This window comes from Callionymus lyra, chromosome 5 (genome assembly GCF_982586985.1).
Source record: "Callionymus lyra chromosome 5, fCalLyr1.hap1.1, whole genome shotgun sequence".
Lineage (NCBI taxonomy): Eukaryota > Metazoa > Chordata > Actinopteri > Syngnathiformes > Callionymidae > Callionymus > Callionymus lyra.
In genome coordinates, this window is record NC_141822.1 from 23,099,645 (window position 1) to 23,123,818 (window position 24,174).

General features: G+C 40.4%; 2 protein-coding genes across 6 annotated transcripts in view; one reads left to right on the plus strand and one right to left on the minus strand.

The window, feature by feature from the left end:
* Nucleotides 1-8,247, minus strand: part of zranb3 (zinc finger, RAN-binding domain containing 3) — a 78,695-nt gene extending 70,448 nt beyond the window's left edge. For 2 of the 3 annotated variants that reach the window (XM_087791479.1, XM_087791477.1), the window contains exons 1-4: nucleotides 7,560-7,698; nucleotides 6,965-7,166; nucleotides 1,760-1,778; nucleotides 1,323-1,501 (exon numbers count right to left, since the gene is read on the minus strand). In XM_087791479.1, the coding sequence (XP_087647605.1) occupies nucleotides 1,323-1,501; nucleotides 1,760-1,778; nucleotides 6,965-7,152 (386 nt within the window). In that variant the 5' untranslated portion in view covers nucleotides 7,153-7,166; nucleotides 7,560-7,698. Of the gene's footprint in view, nucleotides 1-1,322; nucleotides 1,502-1,759; nucleotides 1,779-6,964; nucleotides 7,167-7,559; nucleotides 7,699-8,226 lie in introns of those variants that run through there. The other variant, XM_087791478.1, reaches the window with a different exon arrangement.
* A 2,084-nt stretch (nucleotides 8,248-10,331) lies between these two features.
* The window catches only part of LOC148079801 (R3H domain-containing protein 1-like), a 34,007-nt gene continuing 20,164 nt past the window's right edge, over nucleotides 10,332-24,174 (plus strand). Inside the window, exons 1-6 of one of the 3 annotated variants that reach the window (XM_087791481.1) lie at nucleotides 10,332-10,745; nucleotides 13,711-13,863; nucleotides 16,287-16,485; nucleotides 18,552-18,569; nucleotides 20,103-20,192; nucleotides 24,047-24,170. In XM_087791481.1, the coding sequence (XP_087647607.1) occupies nucleotides 16,327-16,485; nucleotides 18,552-18,569; nucleotides 20,103-20,192; nucleotides 24,047-24,170 (391 nt within the window). In that variant the 5' untranslated portion in view covers nucleotides 10,332-10,745; nucleotides 13,711-13,863; nucleotides 16,287-16,326. The remainder of the gene's footprint in view (nucleotides 10,746-13,710; nucleotides 13,864-16,286; nucleotides 16,486-18,551; nucleotides 18,570-20,102; nucleotides 20,193-24,046; nucleotides 24,171-24,174) is intronic. The other 2 variants (XM_087791480.1, XM_087791482.1) reach the window with 2 other exon arrangements.

Genomic DNA, 24,174 nt, shown 5'->3' on the forward strand with positions numbered 1-24,174 from the left:
TCTTCCTCTCTCTCTGTGTTTGATGGATCTACTGACTCCATTAAGAAACATCCATATACATTCTTATTTGTGCAGGGTTTTCCCTGATTTTCTGGGACTCCTGTGTTTGTCTTATGTGTCTTTACCTTTTAAAGTATTTATTTTAACTTTTTTTTAACAAGTATTGTTTTTGATTGTTAAAGCGCTTCGTGACCCTGGTCTAGAAAGGCGCTTTACAAATAACCTTTTTTTTTTTTTTTTTTTTTTTTTTACATACTTACACATCACTTAACATCTTTTTAAAATTCAAATGTCATATTTCTATGTGATATTGCTCCATAAAAACAACTATTGAAACATTTAAACACGTGTATCATGAAGAACTGACCAGCTCATAACAGACAGCCTTGCATGTCTTAAACCATGGGAGAAAAAACTGATTCTGTTCAACACTGGCAAGTTATGAAACATCCTTTGAATATGTAAAAACCACTTGAGACAAATTACACGAACAATTAAGTATAATTCTTAACAGTTTGAGTTCCTGGTTTTAAATGGATGCAGTCAAAAGAAGAGAGTTGTTACGTTTCGACTCTTCTTAGAAAACAAGAATTTAATCACAGTAAGGTGTAGAGTTTCTTTTGGAAATATAGGAAGACTGTGGTCGTTATTCTTGAACCCATACAATTAAATGCATAAAACAACTTCCATGTGGCTGTGGTGCCAAATGCGTCGTTATTGTTTAAATTTGACATTGTTTTAGGGTTGCTACGGTAGATTTCCATGGGACTTGGATGTGAAATGTTTTCATACCGTTTGTTTTGACTCAGCGTTGTAATATCTATATTCTGTAATGCCTTTATTATCCTTCAACCTTCCTCCGGTTTGCATCTTTTAATACTTGAAGAAAACAAGGTGGGGGTTGGGGGGGGGGGGGGCTCACTGCACATCAGAGGTAGTGCAAAAAGGTTGTTGATGCCTTCTGGGAAAATGTGTCCTTGAACTGGATGTGTTAATGACGAAACATGGAAACAGTGGGGGATGCATGTATCACTTCCTTGTTATTTTTTTTGTCAGTTTTTTTTTTTTTGGGTGCCTTGAAGTTCTACTCGGGTTCATTTTGGAACTGACAGGATTGTTGAGGTGAAAGATTTCTTTATAAACCTTCATGCATGACGTGCTTGATAGAGAAGAACCAGACAAGATGAGGAAGTAAGTTTAAATAAACGTAGGGTTTCTTGATAATGGTTCATCATTTTTCAACGTTACTATATTCAGAAAAGTAAATAAACTAGTAAAAATGTTTAGGATGGTTAGAGAAGAGGGTACAGATGGTGACATACATGGTGTGACTCTTGTTCTCCACCAGGTTGATGTCGCCGGGCTGCAGCTCGGGGATCCACCTCTCCAGCTCCTCTATCCAGGGATACTTGAGCGAGGACGGCACCACCACCAGCAGCGGCCACTCCCTCCTGTACGCGTACGCCACAGCGATCGCCTGCACCGTCTTCCCGAGACCCATCTGGACCCGCCGAAACAACACATGGTGAAACGGGAGAAAAACAAGTCAATCGCGCTGCAGCTCTGCGGCAAATTGTGTATGACGGCTGAGCTGATGTGAGGCCCAAGAGTAATAAGGTCTCCGAATGATTCTTGTGTCAAAACTGATTAGGCACCTGGAGGTGCTGCAAAGGGTTGACAAATTAATTTGGAAGCACAGACAGAGTTTTTTTTTTTTTTTTTTTAACAGATTACCTGAGCCATGGTTGTGTAAGCTTACCTCGTCTGCAATCATACATCTGTAAGAAAAGAAAAGTCAGGTTGTCAAAACTTATTAGATAACAAAAAAGTGAACAAAAGTGTTTATTAAAAAAACATTTAGTCAATGATCAGATTATTATTTAATAATTAAAATGATGCTGTGATGTTTAAGACTTCCTATAAGTAAGACAATTCCATAAAAAGAGTGTCCTCACTTGTTTTCGTCTACAATAGAAGTATTTTGCAAATGTTATAAATCATTTTCTAGTACATCCGTGCCATCAGAATATTGAACGGTTGGATTTATCATTTCACACTTGGATTTTATTTTCATTATTATTTCAGTAATTTGTAAATTTAAATGTTTTTCAATCATTGAATTGAAACATTATAAGAATAATTTATAATTTATTTTATAGTTATATTTTTTTAACCTAGAATTTGATATTCAAATGCTTTCTACATTCATTTAATTCATAGTGTTTATTTTCACAATAATAATAGTTGGTATAAAAGTGCAACCAGACAATACTTGAATCAAAACTTTCAGCCAATCATTAGAACTTTTATTTTGGAATAATTGAAAGCATGAAAAAAATGATAAATGTATTTCGAAGATATTTGGTTTTTAATTGAGTTATAAAAAAAACAACCAAAAAACTTTTCAATGTACAAATTATTGAATTCAATTATTCAGCCAAAGTATATTAAACCTTGTAAAAATAGAAATCATCAAATGATTCAAAAATACAATTGAATGCTTAAAGAAACAATTAATTCAAAATAATTCAAAGTATCAACATCTGAAAAGTTAAATTAAAAAATACTGATAGCACTGATGTACTTCCATTAAGTATTCTGATACAACTATTCTCCCAAGAAAAGCTTTGTGTAATTATCATGCTTGAATAACAAGGATAATGACTATTTGTCAGATAAAAGTACAACATAAGGTGAGACTCGTCTCTCGAGTCAGATATGATTTGTTTCAAACTGCTTGTGAAAGCAAAATACATTTTCTTTGACAGACACATTATTACACACAATGAAAGCGTGACACATTTCTCAGTTGTTGTGGGTAAAAAAAAAAGAAAAAAAAAAAAGAAAAAAGGAAAGAAATCACATTCCAAAGAATAAACCCTTGCTTGTCGCTGCTCAGTGGACTCGAGCCCATTGTCGTGACCTTGCTTATTCACATACGCTTCCAACTTCATGTCCGACCAAACAGAGCAGCGAAGCAGCTCTGAACACCTCAGACACTCTCTCATTATTCTTTCCCCTCCTCTCTGCCCCCCCAACCCCTCACCCCCAGCCCCCCATCTCCGCCCCATTTCTCTCTTTCAGCGCAGGAACATGATTAATGTGCACCTTGCCACTGGTGGTTTTTCTAATTGCTGGCACGCAAGCCCAGTCAGCGCATTGTACACACACACACACACACACACACACACACACACACACACACACACACACACACACACACACACACACACACACACACACACACACACACACGCACACACACACACACATGCACACATCCACCTGCACACACACACACACACACACACACACACAGAAGAAGTGTGTGATAAGTGTGCACAATTGAAAAAGTATGCATCTGCACTTGTCCACGAGCAGAAGATCTGAGCTCATAAATGCAAATATGTGTAAATGCACTAAAACATGTGCAACACACACACACACACACACACAATGACGGATACACAGACACAAGGAGGGTGTCTGGGGCAGGTGCTTGCCATTTCTCACCACATTAATCATCCTCCTTTAAATAACCTGAGTGTCGTCTTGACGGTTTGAGAGCGCGCCGATGCTGCAGTGCAGTCGCCCGACGACAGTCGTTCCCACACCAACGGAATCTTCTTTCTAATGTTATCTCACAAACCCACCAGCGCCCAAGTGTCAGGAGACGGGCTTCTCCACCTCCCGGGCTCTGATGGGTTTGACCTCTGCGTAGTGATGTGTTGTGTGGCCTCACGTCTCACCCCAATCTCCCCGCTTCTATACAGGTTCTGTGGTGGCGAGGGCTGACTGTGCGGAGGATCTTGGTCGTTGGCGGAGACTGGTTTAGAGACGCACCAAAAAGGCTGGGATAGAGAGGATCGAGGACCCTGACCTGGTGCCACATCCAGCACGTAAAGAGGGTCAAGGTTCTGTATACAGAGCGACACGTGGAACTTAAATTTAGACCAAGTTGCTTTTATAAAAGAGGAAGTTTGTTTCAATTTTGAAAATTAGTTTTTAAACTAAGAATTTGCTTTTTGGTCACTTTATTTGCACATCTTGGTATTTATAACAAGGAAGAAAAATCATGATATTTATGATTTACCTTAATTATTAACCTTAATTACTGTGGGCAGCTGCACAATAATCACTTCAACACATTATTAACAGTAACGTTACTTAAACTTTCAACCTTTCCTTAATCAATTTGAGATTGAAGTGTTTTTTAAAGTACAGTGTCCCTCACCATATCTCTGGTAACCTTTCATGGTCCTCTGATTTTTTTAAATTTCATTTAACCCTCGAGTCATCACTGGGGGCAAGGAGACCTGGAAACAAATGTGTTTGAGGTATCCCTTGTGTTGTCTTTGGGTCAAAAATTAACAGCCTTCATCACTGCACATGTATTTCTTGAAGCCAAGAAGATTGTGAATTGTTTACCGGCATCCTGGTCACTTTGACCCAGAGATAAGACAAGGGTTAAATATATTATGGCCAACTGCGGCAAATTATTACAAACGGATCATTTCATTTAAAAGCAGATATGCTTCAACACAGTTACCATAACCACCTTACTTATGCTATGTTATGTGACGGCTGATTTATTGCTACAAAACTGTACCTGAATTTGTCAGGGGTTGACAGGGATTATGGGTGCTATTCAGGTCGAGTTCAAGTTAACGTTTAAAATAAATGCTATGTTAAATGGTCACTATATTGCAGATTTTGTTTTAATGTGGAGGGGGTCTAAGAACAAAACCTGTAATAAACAAGGGACCACAACTGTAATTAAAACATAGAACCTGAACTTAAGTGCCAATTCATACCAGCGTGATTTCAAGTTTAGTCTTACCCGTACAATTTTACATCAAAAACACTGTTTACACAAGCTACATTGTAACTTTTTCCACTTGCAACACTATCCATCCACATTATTTCACATTCCAAAGAATAAAGCATAGTCATTGTGTAATTTAAATTATAGCCATGTAGAAGACAGTCCATTTGACCCATCTTAACGAAATTTAAATTAGGGAGAGGACACATTATATACTGAAACTTTTGTAAGAGCCTCTATCGGGCCAAGAGAAATGAGGGAAAAAGATAATACCCTTGAAAACCAAAAAATAATATGCTAAACATAGAAAAATATACAATTTTGGAAGCAAGGCTATTAACAATTACTATTTAATTGCTTTTTAGTTAATTTAATAATAATATGTTGACTCTGAATGTACATGCATTCCAAAGACAGAAGCTTTAATTAAATGTATAATAACTTAAATATGGAACATTGAATGTAAATGCTTAATTTAATAAAATGTTTGACTTTAATAAGATATTCAAAAATGTTTGTCAAACAATTCTCATCTTCTCGGCAGACATATTGATGAGTCAAGCTACTTTCAAAACAAAAAAAATGTCCTCAATTTATGGGAACAGCAACATGAAAATGGGCCATAGACCTAAAAGACAATATGGGAACTATTTTTATTATTTGAGAAAAAATAAAAGCTACACACTCAACTTTTATATTGGATTTGTGTTAATGGTAAAACATGTAATTCCATTTTTTTTGTGTTACAATGGCCCCTAACTTTGTTGCCACAGTACCTTTCATCTGCATCTACAAACTCAGCCACACTCCCACACAGGCAGGTTGAGAGCGACAAAAAAAGACACATGTGAATTGATGTTTTGGTTCAGTACTCCTGATGTTCAGGTGCTGAACAGACACAAAGGGATTAGAATATAATAAATGTGCCCACAGATGCTCCTACGCCATTTGGGTTTCCAACATCACAGATGATTAGTGCATCAATAAAAGGCTGCAATTTACTTATTTCCCCTTTCATTCATCCACACATCAGCTGGCAACATAGATACAGTGGGATTTCTGTGCTGCAGCATCAGAGTTTTAAAACAGCTGCTTTATTACAGTGAAATAAGAACAACTCAAAATCAACAGAGCATTTGAGCTCTTCAAAAATATACAGATGGATGAGGTATAAAAGTAATATAAAAGGGATATTCTGTGGACATTTTATAAAGCGAAAAAAAAGACATTTACTTTATGAAAGGCGCATCATTTTTACACTCATTAAATGAGTTTGGAGCAGATTAGGTTGAAAGCCCCAAACGTGTCTTAAGTGTTTTATTGACTTTTTGTCTCCTCTCTAATGAGAAACACTTTCCAAATTAAAAAAAAAGCTACTTATGACGAGATCTCATACTTGAGTTTCATCACACATTGTATTGTTCACTTCATTTTCTCCATCAAATTGTACTCGACTATGAAAACTAAAAAGTCAGTAGGTATTATTTCATAAATGAACATACAGTTCTTCAAATAATCTTTTGATGATCGTCTATCGGCATCTATAAAATCTACATTAACGACACCTTTTTTCAGTTCAAGTCGACTCCGTTGAATATTTTCGTGAGACTTGCTAACTGATGATAATTGAGAATAAATCAATCATAGGTTAGTGCTGTCAAAGAAATTGCACTCACTGCAAATAATACTGCCCAAAAAATGAACTAGGAAAAAAACGTCATGGTACTCCTCGAGGCAGTAACAAGTCGTGCTCTCGCCACCAAAAACAAAAGCAGAAGACGTCCACACCATGTAGCAGCGGCCAATTGACTGCTGACCCGAGACAATGTAGCGAGGCAGTTCCTCAATCAATACAACACCTGATAGGCTTTTTTTTCCAGCACATCTCAACCACTAGAGCACCGTCCTTAATAAGGTCAGAACAGAAGAGTCCTGCAAGGTCATATCCACTCAAATCCTCTGCACATGTGAGCGTGCACGTCCAATACATGAAACACAACAATAGATCATAAAAAATGAAAAGTGTGACATAAAAAATATCACACTTTCACCCTCGTTTCACTTCAAATAATTGTAGGTCATATTTAAGGAAAACATAAACACCATTATATATGTATAAAAAAAGTAACCAATTCTTACCTTCCACACTTGGATAAAGCGAATTCCACTCCATCCCTTTGGAAGTGCATGAGGCGCTGAAGGAGTTTGTGAGGAAGCCCTGACAGTTGCTGGGACCATCTTGAATCGCACTGAGATTCCTTTTTCTTATCCATAAGAGAATCTTTATCACTTTCCTTTTCATCCTTTTCCATGATCATCTCCATCATGCAGCTGTTCTAAACTGGAGAATAAACAAATATTAAATTAGGACTATGAGCAAAGTTATAGCACGTGTTCTTATTTATTTCCCCCCCACATACACTTCAAGCATATGTTTATGTATATATAGATGCAACCAAAAAAAGTGAAGCTTGTTGTTAAAAAAAACAACTTGTATGTCAACACTAAAGCTAACACGTTAGCTGTTTATATAGTGAAATAGCTTTGCATTGCGCTCGTGCAGCAGACACACACGCATTTAAGCATAAGTCAACAGTGTAACCTTACACACGTCACTATTCACCAATAAATCGGAATTAAACGTCATTATTTACATGTGCTGTAGTGGCGTCACGGTGGTAGCAACACTAACCGGAAGTGTACACGTTTTACTAAAATAAAAGCCGCAACTCACAACTTGGAAGTCATGCAGTGTCACCAGTAAGTCCTCAACGAGTAACTTTTAAACATAAATGGGTGACATTTGTGTTGCTTCTGGTTCAGTGACGTCAGGAGATGCAAGAAGACAAACACGCTCAGCTGAAATACAGAGAAACTCGCGGCAAAGTTGGGGTGCGCTCGTTTTGTTCAACCACACACCCACGGCGCGTAGTCCTCCGCGGATACATCCCTCTGTCTCTCGTAGATATATTAAATAACGTGAATTATTCGTCTGGAAAATACTCCCTTTGCGAGTCTATGGCGCGAAACATATGTCAACGGTTTGTCAGCCGCAGAGAGAGCCGGCATCGTGAGATTCGAAAAAAAACCCAACGTGACATATTTCGAACGCCCCCTAACGTGGCGAGGAGCGTGAGGCGCTGACGCAGGAGCTCGCCCAGCCTGCCTGCAGCCCCGCTGGACTCTCCGCCGCCCCTTCTTCTGCTACCGAAGCTCTTCACCCCTCCGTAGAAACGGCGACTGTGAGCACCGACTGTAAAAAAAACAAACAAACTCAAGCGGTAAGACGACATTAGATATATATCCGCGGCGTCGTGTCCAAAAACGCGGCGCGCGTACACACGCTAACGGCTCCACCATAGACGCCTGTCAGCGGCGTCATGACAGCTACAGTAACGTACGTGCGCCTTGTTTTTGACCGCGTTTAGCTTTTTAGCCTCGACGCGGTGGAACCGATCCTTAGCCATGTCGCCTCTGATATCTCGGGCTAGAGCTAAAAACACTTTTGTAAACAACAAGCGTGGTCTGTGCTAATGGTGGGAGAGAAATATCTGCAGTCAAGTGTAAACGAGTAAATATAACGATAAGTAGATGGGCCCGTCCGACTTCTGACAAGTTGTGGGGGAAAAATTGCGACAAGTACACGAGTAAGCGTGTAGAACTGTGTTCGTACAGTTTATTTCTACGACAGCGACGCGACTGTAAACGTATTTTAGTAACATGATGTTTATGACTTCATCGACACGATCTTGTCATATTTATTGTCATTTTTTCGGGTTTGCTACAGTTAATTTAACGATGAGAAATTGCTGTAAATTGCATTGTATTATTCTAATACATCTTTTGTTTTACAACTTTTACTCTGTGTTTTTGATAGTTGCCTGCATACTTGGCTATATACTGACACACCAACACATTAAATTCTTAAAATAAAACAAAAAGAGGGGCAAGTATTCGAATGTAACATTTCCCTTGCAAGTTAGTCGTTTTATGTAAAAGCATAAGATGTCTAGATACCTTTTGTAACTGTGGCAATGGATAATACCGTCAATGTCTCATACTAAATCATTTGTATCATCACACATAATTTCCTTGATTTTCTGGAACTCCTGTTGTGTTATCAGTTTTATCTTGACCTCTAAAGTATATACTTTATTGAATATTGTTTTGATTGTTTAAGCGCTTTTTGACCCTGGTCTGGATAAGCGCTATACAAATAAAAATTACTTACTTACTATCGGTAATTTGGTTCATAAAATAAACTCATATTTTCTTTAAGAAACAGTGCATATAACCTGCTTCAGGTGAGTCTGGTGGGTTTTTCAGCTCAGCCACTAATATTAAAATCCTCTTCAAACTAAATATGCGTTTCTCCTGATCTAACCTTAACGATAAATCTGTTAATAATCTGAAAATAATTTTTAAAAAGGAACAGTTTCCCCTTTAACTAAAATGATGGGCCACAGTGGTGACCATCCTTCAGCAGGTGAGCACACCTTCGGAGAGGATGACATTATCCAGGGTGAGGAAGCTGTGTAATAGCTTCCTAAAAAAAGATGCGCCACAGCGACTTAATAATTCATCGCTCTTCCACGGGGGAAATCTATCCTATAATATTTGGTCCGCGCCATTTAATAATTCAGCCATCTATCTATAAATTGTTTGTTCAATCGGTGACCTTTACCAGGGATTAAGGGGAGCACAATAATAAATAATAAAAAAAAAAAATCTTGCCGTAACGAATGTTACAATTATGTGGCAGGATTGGCTCACTTGTCGCAGCCTTGTGTCGGTTGCTAAGTGACAGCAGGAACTTTTCCACCCACTGTGTTTGCTGTTAAAGTGACTGAAAGGACGAAAATAATCACACTATGTCAGCGAAGTGTCTGGCCTTAGGCAAGACCTGCTGGTGAAGTCCAGAGAACCGTATATCCATGATTTGGTAGTTTGTTATATTTACTCACTGTAACACTGTCATTGGTTGGATACATATGATTGTTTGGGTGTAATACAGGTCAAGGGATTATGGTCTACAAAAGCAAGGAAGATATAGATGAAAGGCAGGAGTGTTTTTCATCTGATTTATAGATTTTTCTTTTGCCTTTACCACATTCTTGAAGATTAATTTCAATGTAATAACGGTATTTTGGGATTTCTAAGTCACTGGGATTAGCCTCCTTGAGCAGCGTGCCAGATACAATGGGAAGGTGGCCCAACGAACAGCTCGGCCTCTCAGCGGCCATCACCTCCCCATCGACTTTCCACCTGGTCTCTAAGCACCTAGCTGGCCACAGACATGTCGCAGCCGCTTCGCTCTGTTCCCCCTCCCAGTTTTCTTTCAGCTGTTCTTTTCTGCCTCCTCCTCGAGCCTTTCTTCCATACCTCTGCCTCCCATCCCTCTCTCCTCCTCTCTGTCCCATGTCCCTGCCTGCCCTTTCTCCCCCCCCCCCCCACCTCCGTCCTATAGTATCTAATGAAGAGCCCCATTTAGCCGATGACTTTGGTTCTGTTGGTGCTGCCGGTCGGCCTCAGCGGCTCTGACTGGCTGGTGAGGCTCTGACATCACACGGGGGCCAGCTGTTGATTTGGCGCTGTCTCCAAGGCCGCCTGGCTTGATGGGTTGTGGCAGGTAGACTTGTGCTCGGCACCCTCCTTCCTTTTCCTCCCTCCCACTCTCTTTCACTTTCTCTCTCTCTCTCCCTCCCTCTCTCTTTCTGACACCCACTCCCCCCTCGCCGTCTGCCTTTTCACTCCACGCTCCATCTCCTACTCTCACTCTGAACGGCGAGTGTGCAGGAGGCTGCTGCCGAGGAGTGAGCTCGGAGGCGACTCCAGCCACCTCCAGCAATCTGTGCCTCCTGTACAATGGAAACTAAACATCTGAGTGGCCAAAGGGATGGAAGACAAAGCTGCCGGGCAGGTAGGTCCTGCAGAAATCCACGGGTTGTCTCTTTAACTTTCAAGTCTTTCTGCCGTCTTTTTCTTTGTCCCATATAGTCGGCGCCGCAGATTTTTCTCTGCTTTACGGTGAACTGTAGTTAAAGAACTTATGTGGCGAAAACCTCAGCAAGAGTTGTTTCTGCCTCATCACGACTGTGTGGGTCTGTAAGCCCGGTTTAACTTAGTGCAAAATGAGATTCGCTAAGCTGTCGGAGACGTGTAGCCAGAACCTCCCGAGCTCATCTCCCAGTGCTGCCTGTGCTTTTCACTGCGAGGATAATTAAGCAAGATCAGCCAATAAGAGGCTTTGCATTGTATTGTTCTCCCGCCTGTGCTCCGAATCCCATGTTTGTTCTGCAGGTGTTCCCTGCAAATGGACTTTTAATGATTCTGGCAGCACCTCCCTTCATAGTCGCTTGAATTTGCAACACTTGCATGTAAGTTTTCTGTGTGCATTGTTCTCCCTCTAATTGCCTAGATTGATATCCCCAGGAAGCTCTCCTGCGGGATGGGTAATGGATTACCTCCATGCTCTGCTGTGGGTTTAATTTATTAATGCTGGCTGGCTGTGCCTTTACGGCGTCTGATGTGACCTGCAGGCTGAGTAAGCAGTGCAATTAGAGGCTCATCTCTGCCTGTTTATGTTATGTCACTTCATTTACCGGCAGCTCCTTTTTTTTTTCTTTTTTTTTTTTTTTCAAGCATCGGCAGCTCCTGAAACTGAAAGCGGTACCATTTCATTGGCTACACACTAATGGTGTTTTGTAGTCCAATTATATCGCTCCCCTGTCTGTGCTTCCCCTCCGATTTGCAATTAGAAGAAATGGCAAGAAAATGGGAGATTAGTTACTCAGTTAAGCAAAAACAATGAAATCAATTTTATTGCGTCGCCTCAAACATCCAATACCTAATTAGCTGTTAATTCGATGCTTGAGATTTATTTTTTCAAGACGCTTCGTCTTCGCTGCGTACCTCGCTGGAATTGTTGGTTGTGGAAAAAGTTAGAAATTTAATTGAATTAAATGAGAATTAGACATGGATTTTTTTTTTTTTTTTAATTGTCGTGAATGACTTTTTAGACAGTCATGAACGAGCTGAGTTGCCGATAAAGAAAGGATGCTTGACCAATCTTCAAAATGACAAAAATCAGGGCTGATGTTTTGTTAAATAAGATTAGTTATGTCGTACGCCTCCGCCTCTCTATTTTGACTCCTCTCCTGCTGCTAATGGCAAACCCAGTGGCTCGAAAAGAAGGTGAGCAATTGAGGGTCCTTCACCTCTCAGTGTGCTGGTTATCTCCCAGACAAGAGCCCTGCTCCCTGCAGAATGGAGCAGAGCGGAGGTGTGAGAGGGAAAAGGTCAGCAGTAGCAGAGAGGTTAGGCTTATGTGTGTGTGTGTGTGTGTGTGTGTGTGTCACTAAGTAAGTATAATGGAGTGCTTACCTTTACCTGCGCTTGTGTGTCATCACCAACAGCCTCTCATGTGCTCGAAAAGCGGTATAAAATGTCTCCATTCGCTCGCCAATGAATGTGACTTTTGATGAAGAGCATGTCAAGTGTGTGATTTACTGGGCTGACACCCACCAGTATGACCCCCGCCTCCTAACGCTCTCGGAATAGCATATGAAACAAAGAGATTTATAAAAATATATAAATTCTAGCATCTGAAGAAGTTTTTATTTCTCTTTTTTTTAACCCCTTTCATATTGGACATGAAAGTCCAGTTATCTGTTGTGTTCTTTAATTACGTGCAAAAGTGGCTGCTCTGTCCTCAGCGGCGCTCTCATCCGGAGCGCCGACGCTCAGCCCTCAGGAAAATGTGTGACCGCCACGGCTGCAGAGTGTGGGCAGAATCGTAACATCTTGGATATTTGCTGCTTGTACTCATCGGGGGCTTGGATGGAGCTCAAATTTTTCAGTGCAGTAATTATGCGGGGTAGTATTTTAATTGTCGGTATTATGGATTCAGAACATGCTTTTATGTCCAATATGTCTTTTATAAATCGATCCTTCATCCAACCTGCTTGCCAAGAAAGCGCTGCTGACGAATGTGGCTGACAATTATCAGGTCCGAGGCATCGACTTCCACTTCATTTCAGGCTTTATGAGATCAGGAGAGTCAAGTCTTAAAGATTTAAGGTACTTTTTTTTTTTTTTTTTTTTAAGTGACGCACCACATCAATGGAGTGTGACAAGCTTCCTCTTTAGGGAGAGCTTTCCTGAGTGAAGAGAGAACCCACTTGACCTTTGTGGGTTGGTCACACTGAGACCAAGTTGCGAGCAGCAGCCATGCCTTGGCACAGACGGGTGCCAGAGTTGGCGCAGTGCCTCGCCCGCTCACTGAGACGGAGATTAGAGGAGAAGGCAAGAGATGCAGCGAGATGAGGAGAGAATGTTGAGTATCTACTAATATGATGCTCATTAAGGCTGTTCTTAACGCTTGCGAGTCTAGTAGATGCATATCATAAACGCTTTCATTCATTCAAGTGTTCGGATGGCAGGTTCGGTAGTATTTTTCAGGGGTACTCCTGATATTTCCTTACGCCCTCAAGTCATTGTATGGAGTTTGCCTTGACAAAACTGCAATCTTCGATTTGATATTTATGTGTCACCAAATGACAGAAGATTTTCAGCTGAGAAAAGCCATCTTTTTTTCTCGCTGCTCCCTGAATTTCTAATGCCGGGGTTTTTTACGACATCGGTGCTTTCTTCTGTTGCACTTCCATCTATGTGCTCATCCATTATTTATGCCACACACTCTCTCGCCACACTTTTCCCTTCAACAAACTCCCTGATATCCCCCCCACCCCAAAAAAAAAAAATCGCTGACACACGGAACGCTTGTCAGTCAGAGCGACTCAAGTGACGGCACCCGTCCCCCTCACCCTTGACCTCGCTCAACCCCATTCCAGAGCGCTAACCCCGTGCCTCTCTCTTGTCCGCAGGAGGTCATGAGGGTGTCAGAGGCCCTGGTCGCTGGTCAGAGCAGCTGAAGCCGACATGGACAGAGAAGTGTCGGATGGCATCACCAGGCTCGGATTCATCGACCTCACTGGCCACATCCTACTTCGCCTCGACCATCTCTGGCTACGCACCAAGTAGGTTTTCCCTCTTATTAACACTACTTAAGTCATGCATGCCATGTCCGTAATTGTCTCCAATTTATTCTATTTGTCTCTGACTGAATTATTTTATGTTTCTCTTTTGGTGGTTGATGATGAGTAATGTACAGTATGTCTCAAAATTCTTTCACATTTTTCTAAAGCAGTTTTAATTACCAAATGACCAACCTTTCTTATAGCGACATTGTCAGAAAAAGGTGTGGCTGAAAATCTCAATACTGTCTTTTTGCTGACGCTGACCTCGTACACAAAGGTCATCGCTATGAATACTATTTGAAAAGCTAATTGAACGACAAAATGCATCCCAAGAGTAAATTCACTTAACCTTTTTAAAGTACTATAAGCCGCTTAGTGGTGCTTTCTTTATTAAGCCCCTGTTTTTATTTTGTTGTGAATCCTTCTTTTTAATATTTACTAATTAATCATTCTTTTAATCGTTTATTTTTGTTTTTATCAGACAAGTTAACGCTGTGAAGAACTTGGCCTTTAATTAAAATGCTTATTTTTTCTGGGAATTACATTATTTTTCCTCTTTATTTGCAGGGAATTATTTTCCTTTTACCTTTAACCCATGTGTTAATTGAAACACAAATTGAGTAAATATTGACTGAGGCTGTGCTGATATCATATTTTCAATTTTTCTAGTGGTGAGTTTTTCGATTCTGGGAACCTTTTTTTTAATTTTTAAAGAATCAAAAGCCCAGCCTATGAAGCTGGATGTTGAGATGAGATACTTGGACTCGATCAAATATGTATTCAAGCTGTACAACATGGCTCGGTGTGGTTAAATTAATCTTTAGTGTGCAAATTAGTGGTTAAAAACTTAATCTCCCCCTGCTTCGACAGCAGAAAGATGAAGGGAAGCAAGCCTTATTACAGTAAGTGAAAAATCCGCCTGCACTTTTGGGCTGGATTTGATCTCTACACAGGATGAATAGTGATGTCCACTGCCTTAAGAGAACAATTTGCTGCCGTTCATAACACTTAAGACGAGAGACGACTGGGAATAAAATCTGAATGAAAAGAAAGTTCTCATGGGCCTGTAAATTTGAATACTTCAAAGTCTGAAGCCAAATTTAGTCGACCACTCGTCCCAAGATGAAGCACGTTTGAAGAAATGAGTGATTCCGTTTGGGACGGAACAGCTATCCGTCACAAGCCCGACTCTTGAATATATCTGTCCCGATATTGCAAATCTCAAAGAACTCAAGAGACTTCACTCATCAAAATGTCAGTGAGAGACACAAAATATTCCGAGGCAGCGCCGCACTCAGGAGATTTAACTGTTTTCCTTTCCTGAATGTAAAAATAATGTAAAGCAGTCACCGCTGTTGCCTTTGTAAACACAGTGACGGGTCATTGAAATTCACCACAGACTCTCCACCAGCTAGCCGGGTTCTAGCTCACCTCTCCGCCCGACACACCATTGGGTTAGCGGCACATTTGCCTGGTGGAGGAGCTCCAGAGCGCAGGAAGAGCTCACTGGAAGTCAATTACTCTGACATGGAGGAATTGGATGCCACTTTTTACGCGCAGCAGAGTTGGAGATAAACAATCTCACCGCAGCTCAGGGATCAGATGGCAAAATGAGTTTGATCACCGCTGGTCAGACGGGTTGATGCTCTGATGATGAATGAGGCGCAGAGATGAAACAAACTCAGGAGTCAGGCGTATATACATATATACTGTTCAACGTTGGACTCCAGCTCAATTGTAACTGGACACATTTACTATTTGTTAAGGTAACGTTAACCTTTATTATATTGTTTTTATTAAAGGTTTATATTGGCAAGAATCAGGCGATACTATGGGTCTCACGATACAGGGGCAACAATACAATATATTGCGATACTGTAGGAGCAAGAATATATTTAAAGAATTGTCAGTATTTTACTTTGTCATTGCAGAATTTACAGACCGCATGACTCTCGATGAAGTCGCAAGTGATTTCATTTTTTTGAAACGAAAATATTTCCAAATATTAACTTGATAATAACTTTAAAAGCGGCTGGGTTAGTCTGTATCCTCTCGTCCTCAGTCAACTCCGGGATCTCACAGGATAAAAAAAACAAAAAAATGATCAAACACTGTGAATATTTGCATATTAATGAATAGGAAATGTATAAAAAAAAAACGATACACAGGTTAATGAATTAAAATCCATAAAAGAACATTTTTTTCCTTACATCCTTAGTTGTTAGTTTTTTTTTTTTTTTTTAATTATTTTTGATTAAATGTTTTTCTTGTTCAATTTCTGCATTTTATTCATTCTTGACCTAGAAGTCCAAGGGCAGAATTCTAACAATTGTTTCTGAAATAAAAAAAATTCTTTCACAGCAATAAAAGTTTCCAAATCTTTTTTTTTTCTAACCTCCTTCGCCTCCCACTGTGTGTTCCAGGATCTCTGTGTTTGCCAGCGTTTCCCAGTAATATTTTGCAATGAGAATGTCCGACTGTGTTGACACTGAAACGATGAAAGTCTCCGAAGGTAGCAACACCCCGACATCCCCTCAAGACAAAACCACGGCGTGTCACGATGCGGACCAGAGCCAGAGCAGCAAGAATGAAGAACACTGCGACACCAAGACGGACACTCAGGTAATGACGACTCGAGTCACACAAGCTACATTAAGATCATACACGTGTCATTCAAATGCATCTATTTTGGCAAGTTTGAGCGTGTCGGCGCTGACCACGCTTACCATGAGGGGCCCCTGACATCTTTGCAAACATTTTTGACTTTTCCTTCCACATTCATCACTGACAATTCAGTTGATGTTAACGTCAAGCCGTACCTGCCCCAGGGATCTGCTGTCACCTGCAGCATTCCCAATGATTCCCCCCCACTGCTTCAGCGGGCGAAATTATTCCTGACGAGTATAACGGGCTGTGACTGAAATAATAATGTGCAGCTCGACTTTGCCTCGCCATGGATTCAATGACAACACGGCAGCAGATAGGCTTGAGTCCATGTGGCTGTAAAAACTAGTATCGCGTATCCACTCTGGGGAACAATTGCACGGGAAAGACACTGGGGATCCAGACAGCTGAGATCGCTCAAATAGTGGCAATTAATTAGGTCTCCGTGTCAGAGCTATTAATGGGCTCTGGGACTCTCTTTTTAATTTGACTTGAGAAGTTTTACGCAGCCGACTGAAGATGATGCGTCTTTAAAAATACACACTTTTGTTGACGACACAAACCTGGACTGTCTCTGCTGAAGGAGGTGGTTTAGATTTTATTGACACATTTCCCACTTTTATCTTAAATGTTGTTGCAATCTAATGCAGGTTGTTATAAAACCTTCATTAATTTTTTATTATATTTATTTTGCTTTCAGAAATTCAACATACTGTGATATATACAAAGTAGGTGTTAGTATCTGTCGGTGTAGACGAAAAAATATAAACTAAAACCATTTTTATCACATACCACATTAGAGAGATTTCCAGAATTCCGTCGTTTCATTGTGACAATTTGCTATTTTAAACAAGTTATTTCTTCAGTACAGATACTGGTCTGCTGTATTATTGTTACCTTATTTAAATAAACATTAACTGAAGTCACGTGGGTTTTTAGTCTACGTTTTTGAAGCCATTGTTCTTGCGGCGGGGCAAACCCTTTTTTTAAGAGCCAACGAAATGAAAACCTCCAATGGTAACTGTGTGAGCAGAGGTGGGGGTACGAGAGCCCCCCTCGTTCCTCCAGAGGAGGGGAATAACTGGGTGACTTTGCCACCATCTGCCTGCGGCTCCGTGATCCGTCCTCTGTGCAGGACAGGTGTCTGGTGGCCGCCCTACTTCTGCTGACTTCAGCCCTTTCCCCGCTCCCCCTTTTCGCATTCCCTTATCTCCTGCCGGCATTGTTCATTCCCCACCGGTCCGCACCACTCAATTAGGTAGTGTAGCGGTGCGCTCCCAGTCCCAGCCCACCACCACACCCCCAGCCCCCGAAACTACCATATAAACCTGATATAGCAAAGGAGCAGTAGGTCACAGCCATTGATGAGGGGCAAACACACACTCTCATTTTTTTTTTTAAGGCTGTTATTTAGCCCTCGAGCTTATTGAGGAATGGGAGGAGTTGTCCTTTAGATTTTTAGAGGACATGTGGGAAGGGTAGTGTGTTGCTGGTGTGTGCATGCTTTGTGTATGTCTGGTGTAGGAGTTCAAGGACTGGGCTGGAAATGACTCTCGCCCGGGCTCCACCCTTCCCCTCCTTGGCATCTCACAGCCTGCTACTGTGAGACCTTCTGTGTTTTTGTACACACATATTAAATACACACCGAGGCACTAGTGCGTAAAGTGCAGAGGCACCAAGCTGTCTTATTCGCTGCTGGACTGCTGGCCTCAATGCTATCCACTGTTCTGTGCCTGGTTATGATTCACACGGAATAAACTAAAGCCCTTTTCAAATGATGGTGTTCGTGTAAAATAATCTTACATGTAGAGCTCAACATTATTTTACCGTTTTTATTTCATGTTGGATTTTTCTGATTTGTGTTGAGGTGCATTTATTATGCAAGGCATGTGCACTGATGCACAAATGATTGGAAAGTCATATTTTATTTAAACATTTGTCAGACTTTTAAAATGTCCTCCAATGTTGTTCAATTGATTTGCTAAGTATTATAACCCTGTTGTTCCACTACCTCTGACGGACAGCCGGTGAAGTCCTTCAAGGTATGGATAGGGCCGCCTTGCATGCACAGACAGGGCGCTTGAGTCGTTTCTTTGGACTGAGCTCTTCATTTGTGTTTGTGGACATACGTCTCCTGCACATTCCTGCCATTGTCATGCCCTCAAAAAACCTAAAATAACCACAATAATGTGAACAACAATGATGAAGTCGACAATGTAAAAATCGTGATCCAGTGTGCAAACGCTTCTTTTGTGCTCCTGCATTGTTGTTCTGCACAAATAACACCAGCTGGCATGTTCCATTCCCGCCGCCGAATGTCAAAGCCTGGCGTCAACATTCAAATCTAAACTTTCATAATTTCCTGATCGAACGTTGTGAATTTGTGCAGCTAGTTGTGTCTGACCCGCGCAGCTGCGCCTCATAAATATGCATGACAAGTCAACTTCCATCAATTAAAGTCAAACAAATGGAGATGACAATTAATTTCTCATTCTCGGCGCACTGTAAAATATTAGAACACGTCGTGTTTTATTTGGAAACGAAACAATGTCTACATGAAGCATTTATTTTCACTTTGCAAGGCAGTGTTATGTGAATTATTCAGCTTCTCCTTTCAAAAGATGATGTCTTTTGATCCATTTCTTCTGTTTCTTTTATCCTAAATCAGTCAGAGTATGTCTTTTCAGTTGTTGGCGTAACAAAAACAGAATGGTTTACGACTAACAAAAAAATGTAGCTTTACTTGAGAAATGAGCTGTAAAATCTTCAGGCATGTTTTTTTTTATGTATAACAATAAACTGGTGAACTTGATACAGTATTTTTAAAACCATTTCTTGAGACGCCTGTTGTTGTCCCTGTAAAACACGCCATAACTAAAATATAGCATTGCTCAAGCCTTTATGTCTGTCTAGTTAATTTTTTATTTAATTCAGCTGTACAAGAGATCATACAAATCATCAGCTTTGGCTGTTTTAGCACGTACAGCAGCTGGTATTATATAAACACTGAGCACAGATGCCTTCTTCCGGCTTCAAGGATTGTTTTAACTGTCATCCCATTCACTAGGAGTGGATTAAAGTTTGGCCCTGCAAGACAAGGATATAGCTACACTACTACTGACCACAATATTTAGAATAATAAAGTTACAATAGTCCCTAACATGCTTGCAGAAAGTGACAATACAATAAACGTACTGGTACACATAACATCTCTATTAGACATCAATTATTATATTAAGTTTACAATTCGGCGTCGCACTTCAACCGCACAATTTAGGCTTTTCCTTGATTTTCTGGAACTCCTGTTGTGTTATCAGTTTTATCTTGATCTTTAAAATATATACTTTATTGAATAATATTTTGATTGTTTAAGCGCTTTGTGACCCTGGTCTGGAAAAGCGCTATACAAATAAAAATGACTTACTTACAATTTATTGATTTTTTTTTTTTTTAGATTTAAAATGTTTGGCTGTGTTCTGGTCTGTAATGCTTCTACCTTGACACTTTATTTCAATGTATTTATAATATAAAAGTGGTGTGTATGTTAACTTTGCCCACCTCGCTGCATCCCTCAGCCCAATGCCAGACTAAAGCTGGTGCGCAGCCTGGCCGTGTGCGAAGAGTCCTTTCCCTGCCCTAGTCCTGAGCCTTCAGCCGCAACACAGGTAAACGCCTCCCCGAGTGCATTCACATGCTCCATCTCACCTCATCAGTCCGACTTAGCCGAGGCTCAGAGTCTGCAGAGCATTTCCTCGCCTTAAGCCATAAGCACACAGCAGACCAGGGATGAGTTCTTCATTTCAGCTCATTAGCGTCGGGACAGAAGCGGCCGTTAAATACTTGACGAGGCCCTTCGATGAAATCGTCCCATCATCACCGAAACACAACTTGCGCAGCAAACCATCCGCTGTTTCCTCAATCTACTCTGCATTTTTTTTTTCTGTGAACAAACACCCGTTACAAGACGCTCATCCCCTGTAACGCACAAGTGCAGTTTTAGGCAGTCGGCAGCGAGCCCCCCGTAGCCAGAGGGCAGCAGTATTCCCACAACAGCCTCTCATCGTCTGCACTCACACGACGTCCTGTATTACCGCCATCAATCATGTCGAGGAAATTACAATTTCCACACGTCAGCTGCAGAGAGCTGCGGAGCGCTCTAATTGAATAGTCCCGATATTCCCTCGCTCCTCTTATTGGGCCACTGTGCCCCAGACTAAAAAAAAAAAAAAAAAAGCTCCCAGGGTTGAGGTGCGACGATAACCGGTGACGGGCGACCAGGGACATGTAAAGCCTTTTGTCTCTTCACCACTATCTAGCGCTGGTCCAAACAGAAGATAACTCTGCGGAGAGAAATGTAGCGGCTGCACTTCGCTCTGACCTTTTTTTTATACATCGACGTGTTTCGAAAAAACGAGCAGAACTCAAAACATGTTTGCTTTGAGTGTTGGACAGAAAAATAGATAACGTTTGAATTTATTGCGCTGCCATTCTTTGAAGGGAAACGTGGAGATCCAAGTGCTGCTCAAGGCCACGTATACCATATAGAAATACACCAAACAAAAGGAACACATTCTTGAGATTGCACTGATGGAAATTCCTTTTCAAGGATTGACTGTTAGGAATAATCCAATGTCATTGCCCTTTTAAGACATAGTTGTTGTTTTTATGGTATTCAGAAGATATAATCTGACTCAATATTGCACTTTAACTCTACCGAACTTTTACTTTAGTGAGTTTCAGCATAACTTTTCTCTAGCTGCTTGAAATGGACTCATTCGTTTGATAATTTCCCCGTCAGGTGTGAAGTATGTGGGTTTAGCCGTTCAAATTCTACGTCCACTTCACTTTGACTTACTTTTACATCAAGGGTGGCTATTTAAATTTACAAAGGAGACCCATAATATGATACCATAATATGATATGAAACAAAAATGTTGGGAAAACATATCTTCAATTGAGGATACCAGAAGCTACATTTTTTTGTTGAAGATTATCTTTGTTATTCGTAGGAACGGTAGACGAAACATGTACATTTAATAAAAAAAATTCTTAAGAAGAAGAAAAGAAAAGAATGTCTTCAAAAATGGATAAACTATATTCAAAATAATAGTAATGATTAAGTATATCTCAAATTGTATTTTTAATCAATGATGAAGATAAGTACAACATATAATTTACCTTTTAAGGGCCACACAACAACCGGCAAAGGACCGCATGTGGCCCCCTTGCTGCATAGTTCTATTTTAAATTGTTGAAATGATGTAATGTAAAATGAACAGCTACTACAATACAATACATTATTTTGAATATATGCATTTTTGCATGATGTCACCTTGAGCCTCTTTTTACCCATTTAATGAAAGAGTGCATTTTAAACTTGTACTAATATATAATGCCAACTATATAAAAAGAACCTTCAGTTGTGCTGTGTGTGACATCACCATCCATGGATCTACTTGCTGTCCAATCCATCATGGAGAGTTAAAAAAAACAACAACTCATTGTACGCCCGACTGTCAATTCCAATCAATGACTGACCGTCAAGCGCCTTTGTATACATGCGTGTCTTTTTTGTTTTAGACTGACAGCACATTCATTACACATTCACAGGACCATCATTTTCACGCCGGTTCTCCTTTATCTGGAGGTAAATGGGTGTCGAGAAACAAATGAGGCAGCTCGCAACAGCTGCACATCAACGCACTGTTTCCATGTGATGCCGAGGGTGGCATTAAGCCACAAACATCACCACTTCTTCACGGAGAATGCTTTGACTCCAGCTCACACACACACACACACACACACACACACACACAGAAGTCCCGACGCATTTTCACTCTCGCCGTCTCGCTCAGGCAATTAGTCAGTCGGAGCTCTCATTAGCATATTACATTTTTCACATATATTCCGGGCGTCTTAAAATGACACAGAGCGGAGTCTCATTATCTTGCTTCGCAGCTGTTACCGGGATCAAACTCATGACCTTTTTTTTAGGGGGATTGTACGCTTCTATCAACGACTTGGTCACAGTCTCCTCACATCTCATTTATTTACTTTCTTTCTTAGAGATTCGCGCAGCTCGCACATGTTAAGTCTCACAGTTTGTGATGAGCCCACTTCCCGTGCGCCGAAATCCCCACACCTCCATTCAGCTTTTCTTTTCAGCGCCGCCATAAAGGAGCTTGAAAGGAAGTGTTTGTGTCGGTGTGCGCGGTAATGAACAACTCCGCCGACCAAGGACGTCTTAAGACCAAAACATCCGTCTATTGAAAGGGAAAAACTTTTGGTTTTTATATTAATCTAGCCGCCTGGATGGTTTATGTATCAAATATTATAAAAACCGTTATTCAAGTCCGTTTCAACAAACGGCTCATTGAATACCTTCGATGTCGGAATTGACTCATTGATTTGAGTCTTTTTCTCTAATGCCCTCGGATCATTTCTTTCAGCCATCCATGTGTACTGGTCACTAACTTGAAGTTATTTACATCCAATAATATTATTAATCTTGGATTTGCAATTTAAATTAATAGTATTGGTTTATATTCTGTCTCATTTGATGGAGGTATTTAAATGTATCCACTCGATGTCGGATTCTTTTTCTATTTTAGGAGTTTCCTCTTTTGCAATGTTGGGTTTCATTTGCTTTCTTTATGTTCAAAGAAAACAATGCAGTACTTTTTTGAGTTCCCTGGATTATACAAGTGATTAAGGCGTGTCAGTCACAGAAAAGAAAAAGACAATTTTATCATTTTCTCAAACTTAACAAAAAAAATGTAATAAATACATTTACAATAAATAGTTTATCTCAAATAACAAGGTTAAATAAACATTTGTATTAATCATTTTAATAATGCAGTTGCAAATATAATTTTTTATTTAAAGTTCAACTTCATGTTGAGGATGGTATTGTACAATTTTGCACACCCCTATTGGTTAGGTTTTGGGGTTGTGCATGCGTTTCATAGGCAGGTTTTAACAAACCGTTAATGGGTAAACCCTTGTATCTTCTTTTCTATTTTTTTTTATAAAATAAAAGTTTTATAATCTGAGTATCCAAGTGATTCTGTCCATCAGCCTCTACCTTATTGTCTGTTTTACTATGAAGTTGTAGATTTTTGTGCTTCCACCTAAACAGTGTATTTTTTTCAGCTAGTACAAATATCCCTCACACTGGTCACCTTCAGTCATACCGCAGCACATTTTACCCTCTATGGTCAGTTTTTCGCTGACTTTTGTCAACATGTTGTCAAGCAGGGGTTCAGCTCATGTGTTGCCTTTACTAGACTTTGTCCTGAAAGCTTTTTTTTTGGTGTTGATTTTACATGCTCCGCTGTCCGTCAGACTGGCTACCTGCAAAATAAACATAATTCATAATAACCTCGTGGGTCAGTCACACTTTAGGAAACCTGAATCTTTTTCTGTTCTTTTTAATTATGACAAGTTCTGTTCTCTCTTCTCCACATTCATCTCTCATGTCGCTTCCAACATTGATGTGTTTTTTTCCCCCTCGAAATAGGATGGATTCGCTCTCCAGCCCTTTGAAAAGGAAGATCAAGCCGCACAAGATTTGGATGAAAAAGATGAATGCTCCAACAAGCTGGACAAACCAGAGAAATCAGCCAGGAAAATGCTCTCCAGAGGTGA